Here is a 24,313-nt window from a genome sequence, read left to right on the forward strand (position 1 = left end):
ACGGAACACCCCCCTCCTCATGTCCATAACAAGAAGGGAAGGTGTTGTGTAGTCCAGGAGAACTCACAAGGCTGCTTGAGATTTCAGTGCAGAAGAGGTCATGTATGTGCATCAACACATATATTTTGCTTTGCTTTGAGCGTTTTAAAAAGACACCAAGTATTAGGAAATGTGTACGTATCACAAAGATGTACTAAATAGGACCCATTGACACCACAACGTATCTGGTAACCCATACAAGGTGCGTTGATTTTTTGTAATGTGTTGGCGTGCATCTTACATGTGTAGCGGTTTTTTTTGGCCTTGATTTGCGATGTAGTACATTTATGCGTGTTTGTGTGCATTTGAACACATTGTATTGAAAAAAGTTACTGCACACTGTACTTTTTTCAGCACTGGGAAAATGCAACAAGACATGTTGGTGTGAATTCGTGAATTGCATTTATAACTATACATAACCACTGCATTTATTGAACCATTGTTTTTTGGTTGCCATACATTGGGAATGCACTCACAAAAGCACCCCAGTGCATCTGTTGTGAATATTCCCTTAATAATGCTTAGTATCACATTAAGATGAATATGTGTCGCTATCTTAACACCACTACACAGCAGTGTCATAACTAAAATATCACTTTTTGGTGGATATGTTGTTCCAGAACATGCAATCATCTAAAAACGTAACAGAGAAAATGTCTAGTTCGGAGCACTCACCAGTAGGTTCTTTGGGGCACACATCGGGAAGCGATCGCACCGGTCCTTTTTGCTGTGAAGGGTTCAGGACCTTTCTGTACATGGTTTTGCTGCTATTCGCGTGAGGCACTAGTGAAGAGCTATTGCTAGATGCCATTGCTTACATCTAGAGGAGCTGTGCAAAAAACAAGAACAAACACTTTGTCACTAGTGAAGTTTTTTAAACTTTATCCATTACATAAAACTATAATAGTTTACATTTAGTTCTCCATACTAATGATTTCACCAAACTATGCATTCTCAATGAAGAGTGAAGAACCTATAAGTAATCTAGCTGTGAATTCATGTCAAACCATGTTTTATTTTATTATACTACACATACAGTAATGGTGGATCGTGGTAAGAATGCTTTTTGTACTGCAGTTGGCTGACTGCTCATAATGAGTGATTAAGCCATCACAAAGCAGCATGGCAGCTTATATCAGGCCCTGAATAATTTATACGAGAGGTCTACTGTGCTGCTTTTTCCAGTCATTATGGTCAAACAGCATGTAAGGAATCATAGGATTCAATTATTTTTAGTCTTGACTCCAAACACATTTCTTACCAAATGTTTGCCTATATACAGTACAGCTCTGATTCCTCATATGTGTCACTATGGTCTCCAAATCACAAATAAAAAATGTCGACATTGGTGATCCTTATCCTACCTCAGCTATTCACTTGCCTAGAAGAAGGGAGGGACTAAATGGATGGCTAGAGGATCGAAGATCTCTCACATGCTTGTCATTACTGAGCCATTGTTAGTGAACACCAAGGACAGGAGAATTAAAACCTGGAGATATCAAGTAATGCAGGTTTATTTCCACATCTGAATAAACACTGCAGTGAGCCCTCCAAAACCTCACCTTTTCACAACTCAATATTATTATATTGCTGTACCTCTGCCAATTAAAAGGCATCTGTTGGGAAAGATACAGGGGAAAGCCCAGCAATACCCAACATTGGCTTGTTGATGCAGAAAACAGACCCACTACATTTAAGAACCATGTAGCCTTATTTACAGATGCTTACCTGCTCCATATGCTTACTAGGACTACATGAAAGTGTATACCTCATGCAGTAGAAACCTTAAGGATAAGACAGTTCATGCATTCTACAGTAATCACACAATCGCATAAACCTTAGGGAGGAGCTCCAGGCTCCTTCAGAAAAAATAACAGTCAACAGCTATACAATACTGTAGCTGCTGACTTTTAATATTAAGGCACTTCTATCCAGGCGTCCAACAGTGTCCTCACCCTGAACCGACTTTTCAATCGGCTCACGGGTGCTGGCACAGCCATCTTGACTAAGTGAAGCCTTACGGTTTCACGGCCTGGTTGCTACTGCACATGCCTGGAACACGCTATGCTCTGTGAATGGGCCGCAGTCTTCTGGGACCTGTACAGAGCAGAACTGAAGGCTGAATGTCCACTTTAAGAATACTGTGATTAAAGTGACATTCAAATATTTTTATATATATATATATATATATATATATATATATATATATATATATATATATATATATATATATATGTATATATATGTGTGTATATAAATCACACACACAGTATCTCACAAAAGCGAGTACACCCCTAGTTCAGAAATTACATTGGTTTTAAAAACAGAATGTTTAAAAACAAGTGAAAATTGCAAACAACATTCTTTCATTCAGCGATTGTACAAAGATTTTTTCATCTGAATATTCTCGTCTGAAAATTGATCCGTGTGGCCAGCATAAGGCTTGGTACACACCTATGCAGTTTGCTTTTGATCTGTTTCTGCAGTGCTTTTTGCTGTCCGTTTTGATTTTTGCGCACGTAATTTTGCTGTGATTTCCGTTTTTGCATTTTTTTTGGCCAATTTGTTGTTGGGCAGAATAAAAAACACAAATTGCTGCAAAAACGCATTACATGCCTTTCTGCAGCTTTTCCATTGAAGTATATTGAACCAAAAAAGCACCGTTTTGCGTTAAAAAAAAAGTCCCCGACCCTTTCCAAATACACAATGGCTGAAAAAAAGCATAGATGTGAACGTGTCCCATAGGAAACCAAGTAAATGAACTGTAGTGCGTTTCTGCAAAAAACACATAGATGTGAAGCAGCTCTAAGATGTTTAATAACATAATGGGGTTAAAAAAACTCAAATTAGCCCTTTATAGTACAAAAAAACTGTACTGTAAGGGGTTCATTTCTTTTTACTGTAGAACTGTGAAAGTGATATTTACAGTAGCGATTATTTGCTCTTTTTATACTATACAGGGCTAATTGTAGTTTTTTTTTAACCCCATTATGTTACTGGCCAATTAATCGATTATGAAAATAGTAATCGTTTAATGTCATAATCAATTAGTTGGCGATTAATCGATTAGTTGTTTCAGCCCTACATGGATTACTGGAACCATGTCCTGTGGTCTGATGAGACCAAGATAATCTTATTTGGTTCAGATGGTGTCAAGCATGTGTGGCGGCAACCAAGGGGGAAGTACAAAGACAAGTGTGTCTTGCCTACAGTCAAGCATGGTGGTGGGAGTGTCATGGTCTGGGGCTGCATGAGTGCTGTCGGCACTGGAGAGCTACAGTTCATTAAAGGAACCATGAATGCCAACATGTACTATGAGATACTAAAGCCAAACATGATCCCCTCCCTTCGGAGACTGGGCCGCAGGGCAGTATTCCAACATAGTAACGACCCCAAACACACCTCCAAGACGACCACTACCTTGCTAAAGAAGCCGAGGGTAAAGGTGATGGACTGGCCAAGCATGTCTCCAGACCTAAATGCTATTTAGCGTCTGTGGGGCATCCTCAAATGGAAGGTGTAGGAGCACAAGGTCTCCAACATCCACCAGCTCTGTAATGTCATCATGGAGGATTGAAAGAGGACTCCAGTGGCAACCTGTGAAGCTCTGGTGAACTCCATGTCCAAGAGGGTTAAGGCAGTGCTGAAAAATAATGGTGGCCACACAAAATATTGACACTTTGGGTCCAAATTGGACATTTTCACTTAGGGGTGTACTCACTTTTGTTGTCAGCGGTTTAGACATTAATGGCTGTGTATTGAGTTATTTTGAGGGTACAGTAAATTTACACTGCTATACAAGCTGTGCTCTCACTACTTTACATTGTAGCAAAGTCTAATTTCCTCAGTGTTGTCACATGAAAAGATATAATAAAATATTTAGAAAAATGTGAGGGGTGTACTCACTTTTGTGAGATACTGTATATATATATATATATATATATATATATATATATATATATATATATATATATATATATATATATATATATATATAAAAATAACACGTTATACTTACTTGCTCTATGCAGTAGTTTTGCACAGAGCACCCCAGATCCTCCTTCTTGGGTCCCTCACCAGCTCTCCTGGCCCCTCCCTTCTGCCAAGTGCCGCCACAGAAAGCAGCTTGCTATTGGGGCACCTGAGCCGAGCCCCTGTGTGTGTATATTTTTTAGGTTAATGCATAGAATGCATTAAGATTAAAAAAGGAAAAACTTCTGCCTTCAGAACCACTTTAACTTGCAGCTTAATATTAATTTTTCCTTTCATCTGACTGTGGTGACAGCAGGGAAGAGGTTCAGACGCCACCCATGGATCCACCTTAGACCCAACCTTTCCTCTCTCCTCCACCATCTCCCTGTTCTTTTCAATCTCATTATCCCAATCTTTCCTTCTCTTCCTTTTATTCTCAAATAATCACTCTGTACACCAGCAGGTGGGGCTAAAACATTTTTTTGTGGAGGGATTTTAAGTGCTTGTGTGAAGCTTTAATTTTGTACAATTTTTTAAACAATTTTTTTTTTTTTTACTAAAAAAATGTTTTAATCACATAGGGGACAAAGTCCTTCCAGTTACTGGTGTCACTGTCCTCCGCTAATATGACTGGAAAATAAGCTAATGGAATGCAATCTATGTTGCATTAGCTTCATTAGAGAACAGGTGAGACGTCAGGTCTTTTAGACCCCCTGATGTCTCATTATAGAGAACCTGTCATCAAAAAAGGCATCGATCAGGGGTAAACCTGTGCACTTTGGTTCTGGGTCTGAACACTTGCTGTGGCCATTACAATCCTATTTTTTATTTATTTTATACAAGAGGTGCTAGAATAGAAAGTAGATAAATAAAATATCCTGAATCCTTTGTATGAAAAACGAAAAGACAGTTAAAAATCCGCATCGGTGAACATTTGCGAGAAATCAATGACAAAACCAAAATTCCAGAAAAACCTCTTGCCAAGCATTTTGCCCAATTTCACGGGGGAAATTCACGAGGCATGAGGGTAAAAGGTATTTATGCTTTGAACTTGCCCCCTAGACGTGGCGACTTTGATCGCATACTATTACAAAAAGAGAAGTGGTGGGTGTACCGCCTAAAATCGCTAGTCCCAGTGGGGTTAAACACTGAACTAAATTTCCAACCCTTTCTACCCACTTAGATGATTTCCCTATCCCATAAATTGCCCTGTGATTTTGGTCCAATCCAGCTTGATGTCTCTGATGCCATGTACATGTATGCATGTGTTCCGATACGATTGACACTAATCTCTTAGTATACGCATATATTCTCTCGATGTGCTTATGTCTATGTTCCCTCATTTATCCGTGTTCCTATCCCCCTCTTGTTCTATCCCAAACCCTCCCCCTCCCCTTCCTTGCCTTCCTTAACTGTTTAAATGTTTAAATATTTGAGATAGCGGGCAAACCAATAGCACTTTCTTTCCTAGAATGCACACTAATAATAATAGGCTATTGGAATTAAAGATTTTTTAGTCCCCCCTTCTCAGTAACAGTTCTATCCTTTTCTTTCTTTTTCTTTTTATTCCAAAAAATAGTGAATAAGAATTGTCAGATTGAGCTTTAGGAACAAAACCGGTCTATTAAAGATCATTACATAGCAAAACTTAAACATTTCAGGGCGGTGATTGAACGCAGCAGCCAAGTTAAAAGGAGCGCCTTCACAAGCCCTGAATTCGTCCGAGATGAAGCTACGCTACAGCCAATAGCGAAACGCGTTGACGTCATCAACGCCGACACGTCACGGACGCCACACTTTGAACATGGGAGCAAGCGAGGAGGCAGACGGGGATGCCTGCTAAACACTAGCTAGTGAATCTAATCCCTTTCGGCCGAAGCTCCGTGGCTGAGTGTCTCCGCTGACCGGGCGGTACTTGCAGCACTTACCTGACCCAGTAGGACGAGCTTGCGGGACACCATTCCCGGTCCCGCTGCCCCTTCAGCCACTTGCACAGGATCAGAAGCTGCACACTACAGCACACCTCCTACTAAAGAGGACGGAAGCCTTATGAACGGCTCGGATCGGGACTTGGAGGATAGTCAGTGCCAGGACCGGTAAAGTTCCACAAATTTTCACTTGTTCGACTATGTACTTTGCATTTGCATCTGCTGTTACCACCAGGGACTCTGTTTAAAGCTGTATATGCGGACGTTTGGCCATCAACAGCATTCTGCCTATTGGGGACTTTTATTCATCTGATACCTATCAATAGGTTTGATTACCAATAGGCCCGATCACCATCTCATGTGCGCTCAACTTAAACCCACAGACCAGACCAAGTGTACACCTATAAGCACGACTAGCACCACTCCAACTTCCCTCCCCTCCCCCCCATACCACCCTCCCTCGCATATCTCCCCAGGATCTTTCACGTATGTTTATTTGGTATCCCTTTTGGCCATCATTTGATTACTGATATCTGGTTAATTAACCACCTAACATCACCAAATACTCATAATATTTTTCTGTACCAGTTAATACGTAGCAAGATCCTATAGGCGTCCGGACGATGGCTCACGTTGTATGTTTTTTTGTTTTTGTTTTTGTTTGTGTTGTTGTCCATTGTCTTTGATCTATAGTTATTATTGACAGTAATTGGCTCTGTCTGACCCATTATCAGATCATATATGTAGTAACAGGGTTCCAGTAGAACCCAATCAAATTCACCAGTTTTTTATTTTAAATCCAACACATTGTCCAACATGTCTAATGTTGTTTTAAGGTATTTAATAAAGTGATACTTTTAATAATTCTTTTCGGTAATTAGTTGGTTATTACCGGATAATTGAAACTCAATTAGTGCTGCTAAAGTAACCCCTTACCCGGACACTAGTACCGGGCATTTTTCCTTTTGTTTTCCAGTATATTATGGTTACAGCTTGCACTTAATTGATCAAATACCTAGGTGTCTCTTGTTCCCCATTTTTCTCCCTTACCCCTTGTGTTATTTACTATTTAATTGTGACTCTTCTTATGGTCACCTCCAGCAAGAGATATCACCCTTATTATTGTTAATAGCTGAATCAGAATTTTTTATAATTCTTAAGGATAATGGCGTTTATGTTAGGGGAGGATATTGATCTTGAGATAAAAACAGCATTTCAGAGTGACACTCCTCAAGCCACTAAACAAGAGGATGAAATTAAAAATAAATTTAAGGAACATAAAAAATTATTAATAAAACATCTTAATAGGAAATGGGACGTGACTTCATTAGAAACATACATAACACATAGAATTGTCCCGAGAGGACTACGTGATCGAACCATACCAGCGGAACATTTACATACTGAAAACTTCTTACCAAAATGGAAAGAACTTTGTATAAACCACGGCTTGGCCGTGATGGGACTTATAGTGGAGGAGGAAAAGGCTCAACTGATTGACATCAAGGCCCAAATAGAGGAAAGCGCTCGGGGACTGGAAATATTTAAACATTTGGATGAGTTCACAAAACAAAATGACATGCTTAAAAAGGAATAAGAAGACCCAATTAAATCTCAAAATAACAAAACAAAGTAAATTTAAACGGGACATTGCTGATTTTGAAAGAGACGAGATATTTGATCTGACTATTCGGCGTGGCCGAAGTCGATCCAGAGGTAGGAATCAACGTCAACAATCAAAACAACGTCAAGACAAATCACATAGCGATTCTGACGACGAAACAACAAAGACGGTCACTTTTTTAGAGCAAGGGGGGGCGGAGCAAAAAACCTCGCAAACTCCGCCCCCTTCACAAAAAAACAAAATAGGCTCCCAGAAACAGACCAAGTCATCACACGATCGCACATACACGAGAAGCCAAAAAAGACATTAACTATGCCATCCCTTAATAGTGAACCACACCAGTCTGATGATTTGAAGGTGGTTAATCTATCCAGCCACTGCTTAAGTCCAGACCATCTCAGTCTCCTCGCCAAAGGTATGTCCTTTTCACCGACATCCACTATGGACGAGTTCACTGTATATAAGGACATTTCCTTATTTCTGAGAAAAGTTTTCTTACGATCCTTATATGAAGGTAAAAATGAGACCACAGCATCCAATACCATTAGGGATTCGGATGACCAACAGATGTTGGATATCCTGAACTCTTTATTGGACGAAAATCAAGCACACAATGAGGAGCCCTATACACTGATCAAACGATCAGTGGACTTAAAAATCAAATCACAAAAAATGCCTCCCCTGTCCAAAAATAGATGGTTAAGCTTATTTCTCGAGATGGTGCAATCCGATCTCGAGAAAATTAAATGGAACAAAAGAGGTAATGATAACCTAACCGAAGGCGAAAGAATCGCCCTCGATGATCTCAAAAAAAGAAAAAACATTGTAATAAAAAATAGCGATAAGGGAGGCAATGTCGTCATCCTTGATGACACACACTATGAAAAAATAGCAAAAAAACTACTCACTGACGTCACCACTTATCGCAGATTAGACCATAACCCCTTTCCAGCAGTGATCCAGGAATTAAATAGGAAACTTACCTTTGCCAAGGATGAGGGATTGCTGACCATGCGAGAATACCAGCATCTTTCAGTACAGGAGTTCAATACACCTACCTTTTACATAATCCCAAAACTGCATAAAAACCTGAATGATCCACCTGGTAGACCGATTGTATCGGCCTGCCAGGGTCCTTTTGAACGCATTGGTGGGTACCTTGATCTCTTGCTGAAGGATATGGTTACGAACCAAAAATCCTTCGTACAAGACACCCGTCACGTCCTGGCTAAATTGACTGAATTTAAAAATCTCGACCAATTAGGTGAAATTTGGCTCGTCGGTATCGACGTTGAGTCATTATATACCTCAATACCCCACGACTGTGGGATCAAAGCAGTCGATATCTTCTTGAACACCATCTATCCCGAATCAGGACCACAAAATGAATTTTTGATAGACCTTCTGAGATTTATGTTGAAAAATAATTACTTTCAATTTCTAACGGTCTACTACCAACAAATACGCGGCACATCCATGGGGGCAGCATGGGCACCCTCATATGCGTGCCTCCATTTAAGCTTTTGGGAGGAGACGATGGTGTTCCCTTCATCGATGTACCGTGACCACGTTCACGCCTGGTTGCGGTACATCGATGATATTTTTATGATCTGGCGGGGTACCCAAACCGACATGTTGAAGTTCATCTGTGAATTGAATGACAATTCATTCAACATACAATTGACGTATTCCTTCAGTCAAACAGAATTGTCCTTTCTCGATCTACAAATTCGTCTTGAGAATGGACAATTACTTACCTCTACTTACCGTAAGCAAACAGCAGCAAATACCTTTTTGAGTGCCACCAGTCACCATCCTCATTGGATAAAAAACGGTATCCCGGTAGGCCAATTTATGCGCCTTAAAAGAAACTGCACAAGAGCCAGTGACTACCGTAAGGAGAGCAAGGATCTCTACATGCGATTTAGAGAGCGAGGCTACTCACATCGGCAAATCAAGCGAGCTAGGAAAAAGGCAGCGATTCGGAAACGCCAAAGCCTACTTTCAATTGAGCCAACCAGCACCTCCGATTTATCCCTCCAACAAAAAAAAGATGCTCCAGTCAGGATAATAACTACCTTTGGATCCCAATGGAATGACATTCGGTCAATTCTAGAAAAACATTGGGGCCTATTGGTAAACTCACCAGGACTGGGCAGGATTGTGGGTTCATCACCCCAGTTGGTTGCCCGACGGGCAAAGAATTTGGGAGATATTTTAATACAATCCGAATTTACTCGAAAACAAGAAAACACCTGGCTATCACAGTATCCACGGACACTTGGCATGTATCCCTGTAATAGATGCCAAATTTGCCCTTACGTAGACAGAACATCTACCTTTACAGACGCGCACGGGAAAGGGTCATTCAAAATTCATGATTTGATTAATTGCTCTACATCTCGACTAATCTATATGATTACATGCCCGTGTCCCAAAATTTATATCGGAAAAACGAAAAGACAGTTAAAAATTCGCATCGGTGAACATTTGCGAGAAATCAATGACAAAACCAAAATTCCAGAAAAACCTCTTGCCAAGCATTTTGCCCAATTTCACGGGGGAAATTCACGAGGCATGAGGGTAAAAGGTATTTATGCTTTGAACTTGCCCCCTAGACGTGGCGACTTTGATCGCATACTATTACAAAAAGAGAAGTGGTGGGTGTACCGCCTAAAATCGCTAGTCCCAGTGGGGTTAAACACTGAACTAAATTTCCAACCCTTTCTACCCACTTAGATGATTTCCCTATCCCATAAATTGCCCTGTGATTTTGGTCCAATCCAGCTTGATGTCTCTGATGCCATGTACATGTATGCATGTGTTCCGATACGATTGACACTAATCTCTTAGTATACGCATATATTCTCTCGATGTGCTTATGTCTATGTTCCCTCATTTATCCGTGTTCCTATCCCCCTCTTGTTCTATCCCAAACCCTCCCCTTCCTTGCCTTCCTTAACTGTTTAAATGTTTAAATATTTGAGATAGCGGGCAAACCAATAGCACTTTCTTTCCTAGAATGCACACTAATAATAATAGGCTATTGGAATTAAAGATTTTTTAGTCCCCCCTTCTCAGTAACAGTTCTATCCTTTTCTTTCTTTTTCTTTTTATTCCAAAAAATAGTGAATAAGAATTGTCAGATTGAGCTTTAGGAACAAAACCGGTCTATTAAAGATCATTACATAGCAAAACTTAAACATTTCAGGGCGGTGATTGAACGCAGCAGCCAAGTTAAAAAGGAGCGCCTTCACAAGCCCTGAATTCGTCCGAGATGAAGCTACGCTACAGCCAATAGCGAAACGCGTTGACGTCATCAACGCCGACACGTCACGGACGCCACACTTTGAACATGGGAGCAAGCGAGGAGGCAGACGGGGATGCCTGCTAAACACTAGCTAGTGAATCTAATCCCTTTCGGCCGAAGCTCCGTGGCTGAGTGTCTCCGCTGACCGGGCGGTACTTGCAGCACTTACCTGACCCAGTAGGACGAGCTTGCGGGACACCATTCCCGGTCCCGCTGCCCCTTCAGCCACTTGCACAGGATCAGAAGCTGCACACTACAGCACACCTCCTACTAAAGAGGACGGAAGCCTTATGAACGGCTCGGATCGGGACTTGGAGGATAGTCAGTGCCAGGACCGGTAAAGTTCCACAAATTTTCACTTGTTCGACTATGTACTTTGCATTTGCATCTGCTGTTACCACCAGGGACTCTGTTTAAAGCTGTATATGCGGACGTTTGGCCATCAACAGCATTCTGCCTATTGGGGACTTTTATTCATCTGATACCTATCAATAGGTTTGATTACCAATAGGCCCGATCACCATCTCATGTGCGCTCAACTTAAACCCACAGACCAGACCAAGTGTACACCTATAAGCACGACTAGCACCACTCCAACTTCCCTCCCCTCCCCCCCATACCACCCTCCCTCGCATATCTCCCCAGGATCTTTCACGTATGTTTATTTGGTATCCCTTTTGGCCATCATTTGATTACTGATATCTGGTTAATTAACCACCTAACATCACCAAATACTCATAATATTTTTCTGTACCAGTTAATACGTAGCAAGATCCTATAGGCGTCCGGACGATGTCTCACGTTGTATGTTTTTTTGTTTTTGTTTTTGTTTGTGTTGTTGTCCATTGTCTTTGATCTATAGTTATTATTGACAGTAATTGGCTCTGTCTGACCTATTATCAGATCATATATGTAGTAACAGGGTTCCAGTAGAACCCAATCAAATTCACCAGTTTTTTATTTTAAATCCAACACATTGTCCAACATGTCTAATGTTGTTTTAAGGTATTTTTAATAAAGTGATACTTTTAATAATTCTTTTCGGTAATTAGTTGGTTATTACCGGATAATTGAAACTCAATTAGTGCTGCTAAAGTAACCCCTTACCCGGACACTAGTACCGGGCATTTTTCCTTTTGTTTTTTGTGGTTGTAAAATCAGCACCAGGCCACACTTAGACCTGCTCACTGTTTTCTGGATAGAGAGCACTACCTTTGTTGTTGAAATCCTCCCACTGTGAGCTGCTGCCCCCTTTAAGGGGGACACAGAAGACACAAAAGAAGAAGAATTTGGCTCTGTCAGGGAAGGTGGAAATTGGAAAATGTGCTTACTTCGTGAGGCTTGTGCATCACAAAAAAACTGGATTAAAAGAGAAGTATCAGACTTTTTTTATCCCATAATCATACTTACCTAGGTAGATGCAGCATCGGACCGATGCTGCATCCGTCCCCCGCCGCCTCTTCATTGAGAACCGAGCCACGGAACACCGCTGATGGTTCGGTTTACTCACCTCCCCGAGAGGAGAGCTGCTGCTTGTCAGTCAGCAGCTCTCCTCTCTGCTCCTCCACGCTCACTGGAGGTGCAGGCACCTGGCGGATCCAGACTCCCAGAATTGGGATGATGCTGTGCCTGGACTGATCTTGGGGACATCAGCAGAGAGCCGACTTCAGACTGCTCTCTGCTGAAAATGGGTCACAGGAGTGCAAAACAAATTGCACTCCTGTGACCCATAGAAGAAGCCCAGCCAAATAAGCTCAGCCTGGACTTCTCCTTTAAGGACTTATTTAGGCTGTCATACCTGCTTGCAATTTACTGCGGACAGGCAGCTGCAGTTGGCAAAGCAACGTACCCGTACATCGCTGCCTACTTCCAGGGTTTAGGGTGCGTACATGAGCGCCACCCACCCAGCCACTCGCTGTGATTTTACACAGAGGGAACCTGTCAGAAAGTCCCAGCCAATGATTCATGGCGAGAACCTACTGATCGTCTGTGTGCAATCACAGCCTAGAGCTCTTGTGTTAGTAAACAACACAGAGTTCCGCACCAAGGGAGCAATCTGTCAGTTCTCATCCCTGCACAGCACAGCAGGGAAGAGAAAGCGATCCTTAGTGGTAAGCAGCACACTGTACACACATTACATATAGGCACACTTTTAACCCCTTGATCGCCCTAGATGTAAACCCCTTCCCAGCTAGTGTCATTAGTACAGTGAGACTGTAATGTATTAGCACTGATCACCGTATTAATGTCACTGGCAGTTAGTCATGCCCCCCCCTAACACCAGGTAAGCTGTTATAAAAATCCTATTTTCTTTATCGTACATCATGGGACACAGAGCACCATAGTAATCACTATGTGGGACATCCCATAGCAATGCTATTTGAGGGGAGGGAGACACAATCCGTAGGGCACCCCCAGACTTGAGGACTTATACTGCTGCCTGTAGCACACTGCGCCCAAAGGCGCTATCCTCATACCTCCTTACATCCACCTGATAAAACTTGGTGAATGTATGTACTGAAGACCAAGTCACGGCCTTACAGATCTGAGCCATGGAGGCCTGGTGACGCACTGCCCAAGAAGCACTAACCGCCCTAGTAGAGTGCACTTTGACTTGAAAAGGTGGAATCTTACCCCTTAAATCATAAGTCTGAATTATAACTTGCTGAATCCACTTAGCAACAGTGGATTTCGATGCTGCCTGTCCTTTCTTAGGACCTTCTGGCAATATAAATAAGACATCAGTCTTCCAGATCTGAGCAGTCGTCTTTAAATAGACATTGACCGCTCTTACCACATCGGGACAATGTAGTGACTTATCTTCCCTGGAACACGGTTTTGGAAAAAACGATGGCAGGATAATGTCTTGGTTCAGGTGGAAACCTGAGACCACTTTTGGTAAAAAACCTGGACGAGGGCGCAACACCACTCTGTCCGCATGAAAAGTATGGCTCTTTACAAGAAAGAGCAGCCAATTCCGAAACCCTCCTTGCTGAGGATACAGCAACGAAGAACACTAACTTCCTTGTCAGAAGGACTAAGGGAATATGTTGTATTGGTTCGAATGGCTGTTTTTGTAACACTGACAAACGTAAGTTCAAAGTCCCAAGGGTTCAAAGGAGGTCTGACTGGTGGATTAAGCCACATCACCCCTTGCATAAAACTCCGGACCAAAGAATGTGTAGCAAGCGGTCTTTGAAATAAGACCCATAAAGCTGAGACTTGGCCCTTAATAGTACTCAAGGCCAACTTCATCTCTACCCCTAATTGTAGAAAGGCAAGAATTCTGCCTATGATATACCTCCAAGGGTGCCAACTCTTGGATTCACACCAGGAAACATAAGCCCTCCAGACTCTATAATATATAGTTCTGGAAGCTGGCTTCCTTGCATTAATCAAGGTAGAGATAACTGACCCGGAAAGCCCATGTTTCTTCAGAATGTGGTTTTCAATAGCCAAGCCGTTAAATATAGCGTTTAGTAAGGTAGGATGGAATATCTGACCCTGTGAGAGTAGGTCTGGCCTTAGTGGCAGGGACCATGGATCCTCCACCGCCATCTTTACGATTTCTGCATACCAGGACCTTCTGGCTGGGGCTACCAGAATTACCGGCTTTCTTTCCAGCTTGATCCTGCAAAGAAGTCGTGGCAGCAACTGAATAGGGGGGAATGCATAAATCAGTGAGAACTGATCCCACGGGGGTCACCAACGTATCTGTTCCGCATACGAGTGGATCCCTTGTTCTGGACACAAAGTTGACTAACTTCATGTTGAACCTGGACGCCAGAAGATCTACGTCCGTAGTCCCCCAACTTTGGCAAACAGCCCGAAAAATGTTGGGGTGAAGAGATCATTCTACCGGGAATAACTGCTGGCGACTCAGGTAGTCCGCCTGCCAATTCTCTACACCGGAATGAAGATTGCCAATAGGCAAGGAATATTCCTTCCTGCCCAAGTTAGAATATGGTTCACCTCTGTCTGCACTGCAAGACTCTTGGTGCCCCCTTGGTGATTGATATAGGCCACAGCTGTGGCATTGTCGGATTGGATCCTGACAAGACAATCCCGTAACCTGAAAGTCCAGGCCTTCAGAGCCAGACGCATTGCCCTAATCTCTAGAATGTTGATGGGCTAGGCTTTCTCGGTTCTTGACCACTGTCCTTGGACAGTTGTCTTCTCTAGCCACTTGCTTGCTGGGCACTTAAACCCCCCTCCTGCCCAGACCAATTTGCAGCTTTCAGCGCTGACGCACTTTGAATGACAATTGCGCGGTCATACAACACTGTACCCAAATGAAATTTTTATCATTTTGTTCCCACAAATAGCGCTTTCTTTTGGTGGTATTTAATCACAGCTGGGATTTTTATTTTTTGCTAAACAAACAAAAAAGGATGGAAAATTTTGGGAAAAAAAAAAAAAAAAAAATCATGTTTCATAGTTTGTTATAAAATTTTGCAAACAGGTAATTCTTCTCCTTCATTGATATGCGCTGATGAGGCGCACTGGTGGGCACTGATAGGCTGCACTGATGGGCACATTTAAGGCGGCACTGATGTGGACAGAAGGGGCGGCACTGATGGCCACTGATGGGTGGCACTGATGGGCAGCACTGATGTGCAGCACTGTTGTTGAGGCACTGATTGTGGGCACTGATAGGTGGCACTGATGGGTGGCGCTGGTGGCACTGGCAGAGGGCACAGGTGGGCACTGAGGATCTGGTGGCGCTCGCCGTGATTGGGACTGATGTCCCTCTCACGGCCGCTGGTGATCGTCTTTTTTTTTTCCTCCTCACGCTATCGGCGTGAGGAGAAAAAATAGCTGATTACCGGCTCTGTTGATGTCACATGATCAGCTGTCATTGGCTGACAGCTGATCATGTGGTAAGGGGTCGGGACCCCCTACTCCGATCTGTGATCAGGCGAGTCTCATAGACCTGCTGATCACAGAGTGCGCAGGCCGCTCGTGCATGGGACGACGTCAATGGACGTAGTCCCGGCAAAGGCAGGTTCGCGCTGTAGCCGTCATTCGGCTATAGCACGGATCTCTAGTGGCTATTACTGCTTCCAGGCCTGAAAGGCTGGCATCTGTCCTTACCACCTTCCAGATAACTGGTCTGAAGGATTTTCCTTTCAGCAGATTCTGGGTTAGTAACTACCAACTGAGGCTTTGGGACACCCTTGGGGACAGCCGCATTGGCAAGTCTAAAGCTTGAATCGTTTTGTTCCAAGCAGACAGAATACTGTTTTGCAACCGTCTTGAATGGAACTGGGCATAGGGAACTGCTTTGAATGAAGCCACCATCTTTCCTAACAACCTCATGCAAAGGTGAATGGAGGGATCTCCTTTTGACCTGACCATCCGCTCTAGCTCTCTTATGGAGTTGATCTTTGTCTGAGGCAATAACACCCTTTTCTGGGCTTTATCTATGATCAGACCCAAGTACTCCAGCCTTTTTAGTAGTTTTAAGGAAGACTTCTCTAGGTTGAGAATCCAGCCTAGACTTCCCAGGTAACTGGTTGTAATGCGTACACTTTGCTCCAAACGAGCCACTGACTGGTCTATTAGCAATAGATCGTCTAGGTACGCCAAGACTATTATGCCCTGTGCCCTTAACCTGGCTAGAGGTGGGGCCAGCACTTTTGTGAACACCCCGGGTGCTGTAGCTAGCCCGAAGGGCAAGGCTACAAACTGAAAATGCTGTTCTACTTCGAACCGCAGAAAACTTTGGTGAGCGGAAAATATAGGGACATGCATGTATGCATCCCTGATGTCGATAGATGCCAGAAGTTCTCCTCTTTGTAGGATAGAAACCACTGACCTGATCGACTCCCTGCAAAAGGAGCGATCTTCAGGGACTGATTTAGATTTTTTAGATCTAGAATGGGCCTGACATCTCCATTTGGTTTTGGTACCATAAAGAGGTTTGAATAAAACCCCAAACCTTGCTCTTCTGTGAGGATTTGTATGATCACCCCCTGAGCCATTAATCAGTCTAGTACCTGAAACAGAGATTGTCTTTTTCCCTGGCTCTTTGGGAACCTTTGACCTCAGGAAACAAGACGGTGGAAAGTCCTGAAATTCCAGTTTGTACCCTAGAGTTACCGTGGAGATGACCCATCTGTCTTGAATTTCCTCTTGCCAGACTTCTGAAAACTGCAGAAGTCTTCCCTCCACCGTGGCGAGGGGGGCGCCTCTTCATAATGAAGCTTTAGAATTCTGTTTTGCAGGTTTCCGGCTCCAGGACTTCTTTTGAGCCTGGGCATGACTCTGAAGTTTTCCTCTAGAGTCTGACAGCGGAGGCCGTCGCCACTGCCTAGAGGCAGAAGCCCCTGGCACAGAAGAAAGAGCCCGCTTAAATGAAGGGCGTTCATACTTTCTTTTGACTAGCAAAAGAGTACTTTTCCCACTGGAAATCGTTTGGATGTATTTGTCCAAATTATCCCCAAATAGCCGATCCCCATGAAAAGGAAAACCAGTCAGGAGCTTTTTGCATGGTGCTTCGGCTGACCAATTTTTTAACCACATGATTCTACGCATGTGTACTAGCACAAGCGTAAGGCAGGAAGCCTGGTGAATAGAATCTTTAATGGCATCTATGGCAAAACATAATGCTTTTGGTAGTTCGGCCAAATCCCGGGCTTGTTGTGCAGGAACCTCTTTAAGGGCCTGTCTAAATTGGTCCTTTAAGGATTGACAGATGCCTATTGCAGTGACTGCAGGCTGAGTAACGGCACCTGCCAAAGAAAAAGAGGACTTTAACAGGAATTCCAACCTTTTATCTGTTGGATCCTTAAGCATTTGTGCATTGTCTACCGGACAAGTTAGACTTTTATTCACACTGGAAATCACAGCGTCAACTGCTGGTACATTCCATTTTTTGTTGAATTTCTCCTCCATGGGATAGAGAACTGAGAATCTCTTCGGAGGGAGAAAATGCTTATCCGGGTGATCCCATTCAGCATAAGTAAGCTGTTCTAGTAATGCATGGACAGGAAATGCATTCAAAGGCTGAGAAGGTTTTAAGGAACCCAAGGAAGAATCTGAACTTTCAGCAGACTCCATTAAGTGTAGCATGAAAGTAGAACGAACCATCTCTGTAAGAGATTGTATCAGCAATTTCTCAGATTACGAGGGTTCATCTACCGTTGTTTCCTCTGCAGAGGAGTCATCGGTTTGTCTTTCCTCCTGATTGCCTGAGGGTAACACCTCATCCTGTACCCACTGTTCCCCTTGCAAAGGGTCTAAGGTTGGGGAAGGGGATCTAACACGCTTCCTATCCATTTGAATAGAGGATGCAATTAAAGCCGCTAATCTTCCTTCTAGGCGCTGCGGGGCAGAAGAAAAGGCATCTTCAGTCGCGTATACAGGGGCTGAGATGAGAGAAGCAACTGCACCACCAATCTGTTTCAATGACTCGCCCTGGCTTGCCATAATTAGTATTTCAGGCGAGGATGACAGTGTGGAGACACGACTGGAGTTCCTATCGCCTGGGGGTGAAATCTTTGGTACCTTTTTGTTTTTGGAGGTGTCTTTTTTGGTACGCATAGTCCTAAGCACAAAAGCAGAGGCACTATTTAATTGCACTAATTGCTGATCATAGTCTGACAGTATAATGCCGCTATACAAGTTCAGCGCTGGGAAAAACGTCCTTCCCGTATTAGGAATGCCACTTGCAGCCCTTATGTGCCCCACCGCTCCTGTGTCCCGAGTGTAGGCTGCTTGCGCCACCTCGCTATCAGCCGAAGAGAGACTGCTCCAGCTGATCCTTAAGCCTGTGCCATGCGTCCTCATGGATGCTCACGGCGCCACGCCTAGGCCCCGCCCCCTTCGTTAACCTGTCCCCCTCGTTTTCATTTGAAAATGTTCCCGTGCTCGTGGCTTTCGGGTCCTCAGAGCCCAAGGACCCAAGCAGGCAGGGGAAAAAACATATGGAGCAACACTCGGGACCTGCGCACCCCCCGCGGAGGGGGAGGGGGTATTGCAAGGGGGGGTACAACAACTGCTGCTTCCCTAACCCTTCTGGTCCCTTTCAGGGGGGAGAAAAGCATGGCAGATCACTTACCTTAAGAGGAATCCCCCTGTGCAAGCTGCTGCGGCCACACACAGACTGACACTGAGCTGAAGTTAAGACAACAGATTAAGGTATGTGCATATACTCCCTCTAGAGGAGACTTAAGGCATGACAACATTTTTCCCTAAAGAAGAAAACCTTAGGTGGACTTTTTAGTTCCTAGGTTTCTTCCCTTACCTTATCCCCGCCGCAGGATTTGCTGATTTAACAGACAGATCCAACCTTCACCCATCATGGCGGGCTGCGTTTAGCAAACCTTCAAGGACCGGGTCCCTTTTTATCGGGGTTCCACTCCCTTGGATCTGTAAAAGCACCCCGCCAGGAAAAACTTTAGGTAATGTAGCATGACCAAAGTTCTGGGTCCCAGGGTCCAGCCCTGCAAAGAGAGGCATTACAGGCAAAACCTCGTGCTTCGGATATGAGGCCCGTGTACCATCTACTTTAGCCTCAGTGGCACTTTGGATGGATCCAGTCTATGGAGGCTATTTAAATCTAGCAATGATCTCTGCTGGAGCTCCTCAGAGCACATCTTCACTCGTGACCAACACCTCAGACACTGGCGAAAAAACTGAGGTACTCCTGGTAGGAGGAGGGGTTATATAATTGTAGCAATAACTCTCGGTGGAGCTGCTGGTTTAAAGCGGGCTGTTACCATCACCTTCGTTACCTCAATTTTACCAGAACTGGGTCTAGGGTCCCGTTGAGTTTAATACCAGACAATGTAGGCACCGGACACTAGAGTATCTTTTCCAATGCTTTAATAAACGTAACTGAAGGAAGTAGCAGGAAAGAGGTAGAAGAAAAGTTGCAGGGAAGTTCAAATACCTTTTCTTAGTGTAGTATTAGAAATTGAAATCTTGTAGATGAATGTACTTTCCTCTTAGAGTTGAATCTTTACCCGCCTGGATAGGTTTCTCTCACTAACTTAGCAGCCAGTACGCAGCACGAACAAAAGTCTCTGCCACAGACTTGAATAAAATAGAAACCCGTACGATCCTCTGCCACAGGATGTAATGGTTTATGATGGATAGCAAACACAGCACTAGAACCTTTAAGCCAACCCGGCAGTACTACGCGGTAGGATAACTTTAGGATACGTCCTCCAACTGAGTCACCAGGCCCCTCTCCAGACCAGCACTCTGCATGATCCTTCCATGACGGGTCCTCCTCTGGGATCTTCTCAGTTGTCCAGCTTCTTCCCGTAGGACAGACAGCCCAGGACCATTCCCCTGCCGCTGTGGAAGGCCCCAGACAGGCTTCTGGGCCCACCCACACGCTGCGGCAGCGTGGACCACGCGGTAGTACTCCTAACACATACCTGTCGGCCAGGAGGGCCAGCAGGTGGAAAGAAAAGACCCTAGAACATGGCGTCTGTCCCATAAATACCCTCTCCCAGAACGCAACTCAGAGGACCACCTCCACCGAGTTATCTCTGGGACAGAGGAGCACTCATACACTTCAACATGTTGCCTTTCCAACACCGACCCATGGTGACAACGACACCCACAGGCACAGTGTGAAACTGCATGCAACTCAGCCAAGCTGGAACAGAGGCAAATCTGACTATGTATGAATAGATAACCCACTAAATTTACCTATAAGCAGTAGATTGAAAAATCTACCAGCGCTACATACTCCCCCCACTACAATAGACGTTGTCCTCAACTTCTGTCAAAATAACTCCCAAGCCTGAGAGTAGGTATTTGAACTTGAAAAAAAAACTTGGATGAAGAAGAAGAAAAGACAGTATGGAAATATGACAGTTTTAACATTTATAGAACAACATATTCACATCCGCAAAATAAATCACATTTAGAACTGTTACAAACCCCACTATCTATCTAGCTGAAAAGCCTAACAGCTTGATAGGAGATCTAATTGTTCCTAAAAAGAAAACAAAGTTAAACACACTCTAGATATGTACAGTATCATCACTAAACAGTTTAGGAGCAAAGCCTCATTCCAGAAAAAGAATGACACTCTCTTCCCACATATTTTCCTTTTAATGGAAACAAACTAAAGTAACTTGAAAAGTCCATCCCTATCTCTGAGTGGATTACATCCTTTCAATAAAGAAAGTCCAGCTAGCGAAGAATCTTTGAATTTGAAAACGCGGAGATGAATATTGTCTCTTGACCACTGAGATCTCTAGACACTGACACTTTCTAACTACACACCCCAAAGTTCCTTTTAATAATCACCAATTAAACCGAGGATCTGGCAATGTCAGTTTCTTTCCTAGTTTATCCACAGTAGTGATAAAGTACACAACATCATCTTTTCCGGGTCTGCAAATGACCACTTTGTCAGCATAGATGTGCCGACCATAGTTCCAGTGTAGGAAACATCCACTGAAGCGTTCATCCATGGCAACAGAATATCCAACTTTCCGGAAAGGTTTTGGCACAGACAAAGAGTCCCAAACAGCTTCACCGTACCAATGTTCCCGGTTGGCCTCAATTTCCTGAGTAACATAAGGAAATTCCAGACCATATTCTGTGGCAACTCGTTTAGTGAGCATTCTTTGCAAACGGGCAAGTTTAGGCAAAGGTCTATTTTTCCCCAAACCTGGAGGCACACAAGAGTTCAGTCATTTACTCACCACAGACCCGACGGGTGTCGGAAGCAAACTAGGTAACTTTAGACAATGTCTCTTTGGTAGTACTGTGCGGCTCCACACAAGGTGATGTCTTCCCAGAATCCAGGGCTGTCCACTCTGATTAAGTAAGGGCAGAAGTAACATCTTCACCCTGGGCCCACAATAGTTCCTGTGACATTGTCTCAAACATATCATCATCACCAGAGAGATCTGACATAGAATCTATCTCCAATCTCCTCCTCTCACCACATGGCTAGCCCCGCAGACTCCCGATCGACTCTACGCGATACGCGCCCACCCTTAGACACTTACACTTCACTCGATCAACATTCAAGGCCTCAAAACTTCTATACTCCTTGCAACGAACAAAAACGCACATAGCCCTTATACAAGAGACACATTTCAGATCAGCTTCTATCCCTAAACTACAGAATAATTACTTCCCCACAGTGTACCATGCCCCCAATGCAGAGGCAAAATCCAAAGGCGTTTCCATCCTGATTTCCAAACATTGCCCCCTTCAGGTCACTGAGGTTATAAAGGACCCACAGGGCAGATTTCTGTTCCTCAAGGGCAACCTTCACCAAAGACCCATCACCATAGCTAATATCTATGCCCCCAATTCTCACCAAGTCTCTTTCTTTCGATCCACCCTCCAACAACTCACAGGCTTCCAATTGGGGACCTTGATTGTCGGAGGCGACTTCAACGTAGCATTAAATCCCTCTATGGACACCTCTAACGGTGCCTCCTCTCTCACCTATAGGGCTCTTCGAGCGATCAAACTGCAATTTACAACGTCACTGCTCCACGATACCTGGCGCACACTCCATCCCACTGTGAAGGATTTTACCTTCTTCTCTGCCCCACACAGTAAATTACCTAAGTCCTTTTTCACTGCTTACAAACGAATGTGCAGAATCTTCATTTGGGCAACAAAGACACCCAGATTGAGCTGGGATAGATTAGTCCTCCCCAAGTTGTCAGGGGGCTTAGGTATCCCTGATCTCCAAAAGTACCATTGGGCATGTCACCTAACCAGGATTGTGGATTGGCACTTACACCGCTCCGATAAGGATTGGATCACAATAGAGGACTCATTTGCAAGTACACCATTGTCTACCCTACCCTGGCTTAATCACAAATCCATCACTAAAATGTATCTAGATCATCCACTTATCGGAGCTACCTTACAAATTTTTAGGGTGGCATGCAAGTCACTAGCATTTACACCCTTCCCGGGACCTATGACCCCTCTTTATCATAATCCGGACTTCCCTCCAGGCCTAAGGTTGATTGATCAGACCAACTATTCCCACAACTCACGCGCTCGGGCACAACTCTTCTTTCACCAAGGCGAATTGTTATCCCATATGTCCTTGACCTCCAAACTTCCAGATTATAACATTCCCCTCTACACATAACTACAAATCCGGCATTTTCTCACAAAGACCAGTCCAGTCTCCAGCTGGCACAGAGACTTTACACCTTTTGAATTGCTCTGTAGCGGTGAAGAACCCCAGCGTCATCTGATTTCTATTATTTATGCTCTCTTGTTCTCGAATCACAAACTTAAGGATGATGCAATCATTCGACGCTGGGGGTCTGAGCTATCTATAGATCTCTTCACGGCGGAATTGGAACAAATACTAGGCCACACTCACAAAGGCTCCATTAACGTATCTATCCAAGAGAATAGATACAAAATATTTTTGAGATGGTACAGAACACCTGATAAGGTCCATAAATTCCACCCATCCGTCTCTCCCACCTGCTGGAGATGCCATTCATCCGAAGGCACCCTCATACACATTTGGTGGGATTGCCCCCTCATCCAACCATTCTGGACAGAGATACAAAGCAAAATCACCCAAATAACCACCTATACCCCAACTTTCACCCCTGCACAATACATGCTCCATCATACCCCCATGTCCCCCTCTGCGTACCTTATTAATGCCGCCAACCTCTGCGTCCCTGCACTATGGAGGAACTCAACCCCCCCCTACGGTGGAAGATTGGTTCCGACGAGTGGACAGGATTGCGAAAATGGAAAAACTCATTTGCCAAGCTAAAGATACTCCACTCAAATTTACTGCTACGTGGGCTTGTTGGACCCACTTAAAGGAGTCGATCGAACAGCCCAAGCCACCGGCCAACCCACCTTCACCCCTAGGCACTCAATAAAGGGAACCCAATCCTCCTATAGGCCCAGATCCTCCCCACCCTGATCCCCTCCTGCACCCCCCCCCCCCATACACATTCAGTGCTAGACTGCACCTCCTAGAATACCTGCTGTCTTCCCACCTTGCCCACCCTACTCCAATCTCCCCCCTCTCTGACTCAACTAGAGGTTCATTCTGAAAATTGAGGTACACACTTCTCTACTTTCCCCCGAAATGAAAACCCTAGCCACATTGGGGCATACTTCCGGACTCGGATATACCGAACTAGTCTAACCCTCCTACAAACTCCTCTGGCCCCCACCCATTCACAGCATGGTCTCTATAGGGGTGAATGGGTCCGGGGCAGACCATTTCGGTATAATACCGTTCCTTCTTTTAAGCACGTATGCCCACACACACTTCTTTATCTCTACACCCAACAGATCCACTAAATCCTCATACGCTACCCTCATAACTTTCTGAAAACTTCACAACCCAGCTATCAACGACTCCCTTATGTTTAGCTTCACTTGGTCAATCACACCAACCCCAAACTGAAGCTTCGGGAGCACCTGGTTTCTTTGGTTACCTATTGTTTTCTTTAC

The 24,313-nt window shown here is 44.0% G+C and overlaps 1 protein-coding gene across 1 annotated transcript in view; it reads right to left on the reverse strand.

Moving 5' to 3' along the window:
- VPS54 (VPS54 subunit of GARP complex) overlaps positions 1-24,313 on the reverse strand; it is a 226,758-nt gene that overhangs the window by 156,275 nt on the left and 46,170 nt on the right. The window contains exon 2 of the mRNA XM_073628190.1: positions 715-868. Coding sequence (XP_073484291.1) covers positions 715-850 — 136 coding nt within the window. The 5' untranslated portion in view covers positions 851-868. The remainder of the gene's footprint in view (positions 1-714; positions 869-24,313) is intronic.

Source organism: Aquarana catesbeiana, linkage group LG04 (assembly GCF_042186555.1).
Source record: "Aquarana catesbeiana isolate 2022-GZ linkage group LG04, ASM4218655v1, whole genome shotgun sequence".
In the NCBI taxonomy this organism is placed as follows: domain Eukaryota; kingdom Metazoa; phylum Chordata; class Amphibia; order Anura; family Ranidae; genus Aquarana; species Aquarana catesbeiana.